The sequence below is a fragment of the Rhinopithecus bieti genome, unplaced genomic scaffold (assembly GCF_001698545.2).
Source record: "Rhinopithecus bieti isolate Rb0 unplaced genomic scaffold, ASM169854v2 scaffold_2435, whole genome shotgun sequence".
NCBI lineage: Eukaryota > Metazoa > Chordata > Mammalia > Primates > Cercopithecidae > Rhinopithecus > Rhinopithecus bieti.
The window spans coordinates 1,695,673-1,706,879 of record NW_016803909.1 but is presented as its reverse complement, the minus strand read 5'-3'; the positions used below and the strand labels follow the sequence as shown (position 1 = coordinate 1,706,879).

At 37.6% G+C, this 11,207-nt stretch overlaps 1 protein-coding gene across 2 annotated transcripts in view; it reads left to right on the top strand.

Annotated features, from left to right (window-relative positions):
• SLC25A21 (solute carrier family 25 member 21) overlaps nucleotides 1-11,207 on the top strand; it is a 523,908-nt gene that overhangs the window by 459,060 nt on the left and 53,641 nt on the right. For both annotated transcript variants that reach the window (XM_017858964.1, XM_017858970.1), the window contains 2 exons: nucleotides 5,539-5,605; nucleotides 10,271-10,330. In XM_017858964.1, the coding sequence (XP_017714453.1) occupies nucleotides 5,539-5,605; nucleotides 10,271-10,330 (127 nt within the window). The remainder of the gene's footprint in view (nucleotides 1-5,538; nucleotides 5,606-10,270; nucleotides 10,331-11,207) is intronic.

The following is an 11,207-nucleotide window of genomic DNA, read 5'->3' as shown; positions in this document are numbered from 1 at the left end:
AAAAAAAGAATTTCAATTTAAGGCTTTTTGTTCAGAAAGGGATGTGCTAAAGGTAATTTGTGTCAGCATATTTTTAGTGGCAGGTTAACAGAAGATGTCATTAAAAGCAGCTCAAATAGTAAAGGTTTATTCTTAATTTTACATCATCAGAAATCTGGAGGTAGGATGCCAGCACTGGTTACTTCAGAAGCCCAACAATGTCATCGAGATCCGGGTCCCTTGCATCTTTCTCCTTAGTCATCCTTAGCTTGGGAGCAATGATGTCTCACTTGGCTGCAGTCCACAGGCATCTCACACAGTTAGGAAACACCTAGCAAAGAAGACAAGACTTTTCTTCCTATGGGCTTCTTTGCCTTAGACTGGAAATCCAAGCCTTCCAGCACACCATTCCCCTTGTCTCTTGGGCTAGGCTTCAGTCATATGCCCATGCCTGACCCTCTCACTAGCAAAGGAATGAGCCCACCATGGTGGGCTTGAACAATTCTGCTTTATCCCTTTGGCTGGAGTAGGACTCTCCTCCCTAAGCATGGAGTATGGGGATCACTTATACTCTGAGGAGCAAGTGGGGTGAGGGGCATGTATCTGTTGGGTCAGTAACCAACATTCTCCCACATTGACAGAATTATCCTGGTGTGCCTCTTTTTTTTTTTTTTTTTTTTTTTAGACAGAGTCTTGCTCTGTTGCCAGGCTAGAGCACAGTGGCACGATCTCGGCTCACTATAACCTCCACCTCCCGGGTTCAAGTGATTCTCCTGCTTCAGCCTCCCAAGTAGCTGGGGACTACATGCATGCACCGCCACACCTGGTTAATTTTTGTATTTTTAGTAGAGAAGGGGTTTCACCATGTTAGTCAGGCTGGTCTCGAACTCCTGACCTCAAGTGATCCACCCACCTCAGCTTCCTGAGGTGCTGGGATTACAGGTGTGAGCTACTGAGCCCAGCTTCCTGGTGTGCCTCTTAAGGGCAAAAGTCTATCTTGAGGAGGAAAAAGTTTATCCTATGGTTCATTTTATTCTCATTCTAAAACAACTAGAAAATATTTAATCAAAATCCCAACAATTTTCACAAAAATGATCTTATTCATCTTAAACCAGTTCTATCAGTTATATAGTATTTCATATTACTTTAAAACAGAATTGAATAGAAATTGGAACAGAGACCTGTTTTTCATGGCCTTTTCTGCTTCCTTCTAAAATAAGAAATGACAAGGTATTGTTGCAACAAATAATTTTCAAAAGCTTTTATTAAAATAGTTGTTTTTTTTTTTAAAGCTATACTGTATAGCCTAGTAGTCAAGGACATAAAAGAACTTGATTTAGGTTGCTGTATCTTATTTGGCAATGACATGACAGTAGTCCTCACCAGCAAAATGAGAAAAATAATTATAAATATTTTAAAGAATTGTTGTGAAAGTTGATTGAAATTACTATGTGTACATATACCTACATGTTTTATTCTTAACACTAAAGCTATTACATACTAAGCTTTCAACAGATTTGTCTATTTTACTTACAATAATATTTACAAAATCCATAAACATACAAGATAATACTTTTTTACATAGGATAGTTAAAATCAAACTCGCACCTTTTAGAAGTAACAATTTTGAGAACAAAATATAAGGGCTGCTATGTAGTTCATAATACGATTTTATGGGAGGGCTTGTAGTAGCTCTCATGCCTCTTCCAAAGATACTTCTAGTTGGCTCTATGTGAGTCAAAACTTTAGAGTAGAGTGGTGCCTTTGTTGTCATGTCAGAGAGAACTGCCTTTGCTGCTACATAAACGTTTAGAATCCCACGATCCATTCATCCAGCAAGTAGACTGAAAGCAGCTCTTGGCTGCTTGTGACGTAAGTGGGATGACACATATTAACAATGGGTGTCACCAATCTCTTAACCTCCTGGATTATGGTCCTGGTAAGTTGTAGGTTCTGCACAGCAAGCCAAAACCACATGAAGGCAGAATGGACAGTGCATGTGAATATAAACATCAGTTGTTTTGCAGAAAAAAAAAAGTATCTGTTTCATAAAACATCACAACTCCTTTTTGGTTTTTAGAAATGTCATATAATATTTTGCATTGGGAAAAGTTTTGATAATTATCTAGTCAAGAATAGCTATCAGCTTGAGCCCTTAGCTACATGCTTTTACCTGCATTTTATATATGACTCTTCTGGTCAGCTCAAGTGCCAATTTTAACTGAGAGTGAAGCTCTTCCTATGATTGGACATGGCATGGAGGTTCTACAGCAACCACTTTGGCTAGAGGGGCTATGATACTTACCTTCTGGATCAAGGGCTCTGGGTTATAAATAATGAATGCAACTCAAACTTATTTAGGTAAAAAAGAGAATTTACTGGAAATGTTACTGAGCATCTCATAGAATCAAAGGCAGAAGTAAATACCAATATTCAAGAAAGGCCAAGATGTAACTAGGCTTAAAGAATTCTGGAAGCAGGGCCACACTCACAGAACCAGAGCTTCTCCTTCTTGCTTCTGTGCCTCCCTAAATGGTGGCTTCTTTCTTTTTTATCACTGTAGATTGACTTTCTCCAAATGACTGAAAGCATGACTGCCATTGAAATCGTAGATTTATATGTTACAGTTTTCACCAAACAGAGCAAGACTGATCCTGTTCCATTTCCAAAATCCTAGGCTAGGTCTAGCTTGGATCAAATTAACTCAGGCAAAGAAGTAGAATGCCTTTTGAACCCATCTGGGTGAGGCGCTCAGTCAACCCCTGCCTATAAGTAGTATCATATTGTACTAACATGATTAAAACAACTTGATGGGGCAGTCCTAAGCAGAAGCGGTGGTGACCTGACTGTTCCATAGATGTCCTGTATTGCATGGATATAAGGTAAAAGCAATGCAAGGAGGTAGGTAGTCCTAGCTTCCATTTACCAACAAAGGCTGCCTATTGTCTTTGAGAACTTCTTGTTAAAATTGCTCATTCTCAGTTTGGAAGCTCAGGATGGTGGTATGGGAGGAGGGGAACGATCACACATGAAAGTAGCTGAGCAGAGAGAAGGGAAGGAGGGCACATCAATGAAGCATCATCAATACAAAACAGAGGGCTCTGGACCTCCCAGCTCTTTTCATATTAAATCCTTATGCTTCTCCCAGCTGCCTCTTCTCTCCTGCATCACACCTCTTTTTAATATTTTCCCCCATCACTTTTAAAATGAAGGCCTTCTGTGTACTTATAAGACTTTAGTCCTCTTCCAGAGAAGCAGTGTAAGATTTGATGCAAAAGTCTAAAGTATGGCAGATTCTGTCTCTTCAGAGAAGTGCTTGCCCATGTCTTCTTGTACTTTTTCTCAGAATAACAGAATCTGAGGATTGAAACAGACCAGACTTGAGGGTCGTCAAATGCATGGATTTGCTGTGTACCTCCCAGTCGCTGGTATTCATGACAAGTGGCCATCCAGACTGCTTGATCACATACCAAAGGGGAACTCACCACTTTTCAGGAGAGCCCATTCTATCTTTAGACAGTTCTAACTATTAGAAGTACTTCATTGTGTTAAGCTCCACCTGGGCCAAATATGTGTCTTTTCTTGTTGCTTCCACCTGTTGGAAGGTCTACCACCTGGAAACAAAGAGAAAAGTATAATATCTTTCCTTCACGCACACCTTTCAAAAGATCCATCACATTCACCAGATTTCTCCCTAAGATCATTCTTCTCCAGTTGAAGCAACTGTTCTTCCTATAACTGTTCTCTGTAGTGTGGGATTTCAAGTTCCTCTGTTGATCTGGACATTCTGTTTTAAAAGCTTTACTTATGTGAGTGTTTCTCTTTATTTTTTTTTCCTACAATAATCAGGCATAGTCTTCCAGATGGGGAAAGATCAAACAAAAAGAACAGAACTAATAACCGTTTTCGTTATATATATAGAACTTCTGTTCAAGAAAATCACGTTTATGTTTTGGGAAAACCAACCTATGCTTAGTCACTCTTTATGCCAAAAATTACATAGTGATTATAATGAAATTTAAATGAGAAAAGTATTTAAATGTTATTAGTTGCTAGAAGAAATTTGTGTTGATGTGAGAATTTCAGGCATCAGTAGTTCAAATTGGAATGGAAAAGGGGTGGGGACAACTCATGAATTGCCATAGCTCTCCAAATCACATATCTGCTTTACTTCCTATTCATAATGCTAGCACTATCCATTAAGTCAAAAATCATGGGCAGAGTAAGCCCTTGTCAGAGAATCATTTGATCCCTTTATTCCTCTTTATGACATCCATAAACTTAACAAATGTTTGTGTCCTGGTTACATTAAAAAAAGGGTTTTGTGATAAGAACTCCAAAGGTGCACAGCCCTCAAGTTTCTGTGTAAGCTCATGAATTGAGTAAAGCAGGTAAGTTCTTTAGTCCCCTCACCAAAAGGTACTATATAAACCAGTGAATTGAGGGAGAACAAGAGTTCGCCATGTTGGTTTGGGTGGCACAGTGGGGTCACCTGAATAAATTCTCAACTTCTTGTTCCCAGAAGCACAGCTAGAAGTGGACCTAGTTTAAGTGAGTTGGAGTGAAGCTTGGGGGGTCAATCAGAGAAGCTGCAGCCCCATGTTAGCTGGATATCCTAAATTAGGGACACGTTGAGCTCTGCCCTTATCTGTAGTCACTTATGGACTAATCAGGAAAAGTGATTACCCAGAAAATAATGCATAATATTCTCTTCTATTTATATATTTTAAAGTTTGAAGTAAGATATGGCATATATATGAAGATTCCAAGACAAAGGAATTTAAAATTTTGAATTCTAAAACTATAATAAGAAATAAATGTGACTTATAAATCTAATCATATGTCACTCATTCTTGCTTTTTTCTAAAAATATCTGACTATGTTGCCCATCAACATTGGCAAAGAAAACTGGCTCATGCCCTGTGATTTTGCATATCAGCAAGGGAGTCTGACAATTCATCTGTTGGCAATACATAGTCCTATAGCCGGCCCTCCGTGACCTTCCTCCACCTCCATTAAGGAAGCTTAAAAATTATGACTAATTCAGGACGGGGCTGGAAGTCCTAGTACCATACCCACAGAGCTTGTTAGTTTCGTTGTATTAGTAAAGCTAAAATTGAAAATTTCATCAGCTCCTTTGCCTCAGAAATGTACAGTCTAATAGGTTCAGGAATAATCCTAACCTCATTTGGTTACCACAAGGGAGGAAATGCAGGACTGTAGATAGCTTGAAACTACCTGCCCCACAACTGAGAAGTAAACTCAAGAGCCCTTAGAGTAAGGAACTCAGCTTCATCGTTAAGGTACAACTAATGGTCATGCTTAGCAACTTATCTAAGGGATTCCCATCTCAGTATCACGTATTCACCTTCTGAATATCATAATGCTAAGAGACATAGAATTTATTTCTTTCTTTAGAATGAAAGGAAGACTTCATGATTGGTGTGATATGTTGAATGATCCAGAATACTTTAGGATTAGTTGCTTTATCTAAACAAAGTCAGAAATACTTGTTTCTTAATTTCTTTACTCATAGGAAATCTTTTATTTCTCAAACAGGTTGTTTGGTTTTTACAAGGGAATTCTGCCACCTATCTTGGCTGAAACCCCAAAAAGAGCAGTGAAGGTAAGCATTGCATGCATTTGCACCAAGCAAAAGTAGGGTGCAGTAACAGCTTCAGCACAACAAACTCTAAGACATTAAAATGAATTATATATAAAACACTAAAAATTTTAATGCAGAAATTATAGCATAATTTTTATTATAATTAGACTTGGCCAGGCTCTCAAATATGTAGATCAATTTGTAGATTTTTTTAATCAGGTAAAAGCATTCTATTCTAAAAAACAACATGGTGAATGAAATTCTAGTAATCAAACCACAAAATAGCTTGGACCATTCTTCAAAGCAACTCAGAAATTTTCCTTTGGAGAAATAATTATTAAAGAAAGAGCAACGGAGGGAAGAGGAAAGAGGAGAGGAGGAAAAGCCTTTCTCCCTGAATCATTACCATTTCATGAACAGAGTAAACCAATATGCCATATTTCTTTATATATGATTCCCATATAACATATTTATTTTGCATGCCAACTTCATTTTCCCCCTTAGTCTCCTCTTTTAAAATTCTCTATTCTGGTTCTTACAAAAATTATTACTTCCACTACCCTAATTTCCATTTACTTAACCACATAACTGTAGAGGTTTATGTACTACTTGCTAGTTCAGTATCTGAAGAGGAGCAGGAAGATATGGCAGAATGTCCAGGGGCAAAAGAACTCAGTCTGACTACTGTCTTCTTTCAGACAAAAGTCCTGATCATAGCAACTCTGGCAGGCATTGCTACCCCCCTACCCTGGCCCTGTACCACTGATATCACCAAATAAGGCTTTGTCCTTCCATAATAATGATAACCTAAACTTAAAGACTGACTTTCCAAGCAATATAAGGCTTTTTTTCACATACATTACTCAATTTGTATTCTCAGTACTCCTGAAAGGCAAGAAGGAACAGTTCATATACTTTTACTCAGTAAGTTCAAGAGGGTGACTGGGTTTAAAATTATGATAAAATCACCCACATATATACATGAACATCCAACCTTTATATTATGTCAAAATGACAATAGGATTAAATTCAAATCTAGAATTTGGAAAACAAAGCTTTAGAACATACCTTCTCTATAAATTCACCCTCTTTGTTGGTATAGGTTTTGTGAGTTTATAGTGATCTTATAGCAATACAAATTTTGTTATAAGGATCTGAATCACAGTAGAGAATCTGGAATAAGTTCACCAAAGTACACAAAAGAGCTGAATTGGATTATGAAATGACTTTACTTGATAAAAGATTGCCCAAGTAAACAAATAGAGCAGAGTTCCTGTTCAAAAGGAAAGTCACTTTGTCTGCATGGAATAATATATTCATCTGTTCAGTGATTTACATGTATAAACAAAGTAAACTACAATTAGAGTTTTTCCTGGAATATTTTTTCATAATATTATGTGTTGGAGACAATTTAAACTTTAAGGGGATTAAGACTTATCACCATTGAGCAATCTTTTACAGAAAAAAAAAAATTTGAGCTTTATAAAACAGAGTTAGTTTCTATTTTACAAAAGCAATGCTCTGTGCCAGAACAATGGTTAACAGATGAACTTTTGGGCAAGTGAATATGGTGTATGTGTCCCAGACATCTTGTTTCAAGTAGATTTTACCTTAAAATTATTGAGACATATGGTAAGTATGTTGGCTTTTTAAGTATAACTTGGAGTTAAGTGTATCTTTGCCAGATGGATAGCACTAGTTTTTCAACACAATTTATGAAAACATTCATCTTATAGATATTTATCATAGGATTTGTGAGGAAAGCAATCACTTGATTGTAACGATTTCATACATCATAAACTGCTTCATTGTATGTCATCAAAGTTTACTTCAGAAAAAATATATTCAGAGATTGTGGGGGGTGTGTGTGTGTGTGTGTGTGTGTGTGTGTATTCTTTGGTACTGACACTTTAGCTAAAATCATTACCATAATCAGAAACAATCTTAAGTTTTATGTACTTTATTCTTTGAAATGAGCTTTATCATTAAAATAATAAGACTTACTGATGCTAAATAAGTGTAACTTTTCCTTTCACAAATTAGACAGAGTTAGTATTGTACTTAGTAAAAGGAAATGAAGACTTCAGAGAGACCAGCTGATCCCTCAGAGATGGGTGGCACCGTGGTTCAGGCTTCAGGGTCCAGTCTTGAGCTTCACACGTGCAGAAATACCACTTTTCCCATGTGCAGTTTTCTCAAGGACTTCCTTATGCTGACTACATTCACAAGAGATTATAAACTATGAAGGCTAATTTGTTCACTACGGTATACCTATACCAATCACAGTATCTACACATAGTAGATGTTCAGTTGATATTAGATGAATAAAGGAAACATATATAAAAAGAAACAAAGAAAACTTAAAGAAAGAAACAAAGAAATATACATAGAGAGAAAATTCCCACATCTACTATTCAGAGTATCTGGAGGGCCAAGACTTCCACTCCTGGTGGAGAGTCAGGGACCAGTATGAAATAACAGTTCTCAAGACACTGGACATCAGATGATGAAGGCTCGAAATACATGAGAAATGAAAAACAAATGAAATGAGCCCTGTGATGCCACAGCTTACTGCCTTGGGATACTTTCAGGCCCTGGGACAGGGAGGGGAAACTGAGGCAGAGCCCAGGGGACTCCCTGGGTTGGGTAGGAGCTGAAAGCCAGGGGAGAGCAGGGCAGCCAAAGTCCACAGGACAGAGTACCAGGGAAGAGCAGGCTGCACAGAGATAGAACTCCTGAGATCTGTAGAAGGACCTCTCCAAGTTTTCAGCTGAGTATTGACCAGTGCACGCCTGGGAGGAAACTACCAATGCCTGGGTAAGAACCACCCAAAAGGCTTCCAGGGAACAGTGCTTAGCAGTCACATCCAGCTGGGAATAGTGCCTGCTCCCACCAGCCAGACCGGAAAGCTTCAGCAGCCCCAGGGCATTGAGAAGAGTGCTCATATACTTAAGGCCTCTATGATTCCTTTGGTAACCTAGGTTACCAAAGTTACAGGGAATAAAAACTAAGATTTTTCAAAAGTCTCACTTGTACCGTTCCTGTCAGGGAATCTTACTTAAATTATCTTATTTAATGATAATCTAAAAGGTAAGTTTTGAGGTCTTGAGAGTTAGAAAGGTTAAGCAGCTTTCCTGTGCTTTCACAGCTAAGCAGCATAACCCAGATTCAGCTCTAGGACTGCTGACTTCAAAATGCCAGCAAGGTGATTCTCAAAGTAATAATGATGATGATCATAAAAATGAAGAAAATCAATTATTTTAAAACCTAAGATTATCACACTTTTCCTTCCATGGTTAATGGTTTCTAGTGGTTAATGGTTTCATCAAAAATGTGGTGGTCCCTGGTGGTCGCTGTTGAGTACTATTTTAACACCAGGGTAGTTTCAGGGCTTTCATTAGCCACTAGAATGTTAACTCAAGTAGGCAGAGGTTCTCTTTGTTTACCATTGCATCCCCGGTACCTAGAATAGGAGGTCTCTAATAATATTATTAAATGAGTGAATGAATGAATCCCTGTTCTAGAAAACTCTACATTCATAGTGCATTTAAAAGACCATGGTACAAAAGTAGTTCCTGAGTGTTGAAAAGAATAAAAATTTATCAGGTAGTAAAATGATTCTTGGGCTGCCCAAACACTCATTGAAGCCATCTATAAGGAGCTACTTCTTCCTAACAACAGAGTAGTTTTGGCTCTGAAATCTGGTTTTGCTTTCTTGCCCCATTTTACTGGGCTATAAAGTAATGGAGTAGAAAATATTGGGGACCATATAATACCCATACCATTTTTGGGGTCTTGAGAATTAGACTCTAGCAGGACCTAAAAACGTGCCTTATCAGTGGTGTTGACAGCTACCTGAACGTGCTACCCAGGAGCAAAACATGTTCAAGCAGAGTTGTTGCTCAAAAAGTAGAATACAGGAAGAAAAAAGGGGAAAATGTATTATATGAAGCAATTGATTAGATTCGCCTCCACTGAAATTTGTTTGCAGAGAAAATTATACTAAACATTATCTACCGAAGAAACCAAAAATACCTTCACCATCTTCATCACCATCAGTTTTCAAGGAAGGAATTAGCAGCTTGTTTTCTTTGTTCAGGTTGAGGACAGTCTTGCTTTATGGCAGGGGATGGACTAGATAACCTCATTGGGTTCTCCCCTAGTTTATCGTGGCATCTTCATAATTATTTAGTGTTTTCAATTCCATGGAGCAGTGGGGAGACACCAAAATAGAAATGCAAGTTAACACTGAAAAGTGGATGTCTTTTACAAGTGTGTTAGAAAATTGGGCTTTCACTGGGAAAGCAGTTCATAGAGAAAACATAGGAGACCAAAGATGTCAGGTCTCTAGGCCTATAATGTTGAATCACTGCCATAAGAGAGAAGTCTATTGATGTCTGGGGAAACTGAAAATGGTCATGGTAAATGGAAGTTGTATGGTTCATTTACTGCTCTAAAGGATTTCATCAGCTCTTCTGTAGGTTATTATAACTGCATTTGAAACTGTGAATGTTAAAGAAAGATCCAATAGCAACTACCCGAGACAGGATTAAAAACTGTATTAGATAGTTTATCATTTTTTGAAATGCTGGTTAACATAATGATTTACTAAAGAAATTTGAGTCAATTAAAGAGTTTGTTGCAGGAAAATTGTTATAAATCTGTGAGTTTGGTTTTGTTTCACAGTTTTTCACCTTTGAGCAGTACAAGAAATTGCTGGGATATGTGTCACTGTCACCAGCGTTGGTAAGTGAGAGTATTTATTATACTTAAATGTATGTGTTATTTCATAAAGCAAAATCTAGAAACAAAAACTCTTTTGATTCCCAAGCCCAGCTATTAAAATATGAATTCAAGTTATTCAATGTTCAGCTACTTGTTGAAAGCCATCTTCCTAATAACTCACAATTTGGCTATTTTATAGCTCCCAGTGATGAATTTATGATAATAATGATATGTCTAGAAAGGCCCCATATGAGATATGGTCAAGAACATGAAATAAAGAGTACATTTATCAAAGACTCTTTTTAAACCAAGACATGCATATGTTTACATACATACTGCTTATATCTATGCAAAAGTCAACATGCCAAACAGGTCACTTTTCCAACTTTTGCACCAGCTGTAGTAAATATAAGACTTCAGATCCCTTGAGATGAAATCATTCTGTGGTCAGATGCAGACTGAAGGGCCTTTTATAGGAATGACTGTAAACAACTCAACTAAGGAGAATTGTGATAGTACAATGACATATCTCATATATCACACAAAATTCACTTGGTGATTTGAACATTTCCCTATGCCATTCCCCTCCTTCTTGGTGACTTTCCTACTTTTCACAGGAGTTAATTGTATTGACCAAATGGGTTCTACAAATATGTGTGCAACAAGAGCCCGCAAGAGAGTAAATGCATTAACTTCTCCTTCCAAGTCTGCAAAGAAAAGCAAAACAAAATCTGCATTGGCCCTCCAATTGGCAATGTACTCCAGTCTCTAGGAAAATGCCCTCATTTGCCCACTAAAATGGACAATATTTGAGAATTTGTATTCTGCCAAATAGACTGTCCAAGAAGAAGTATGTTATTTTTAAAAAATCATACATGCCCCTTTTCTAGGAAAGATC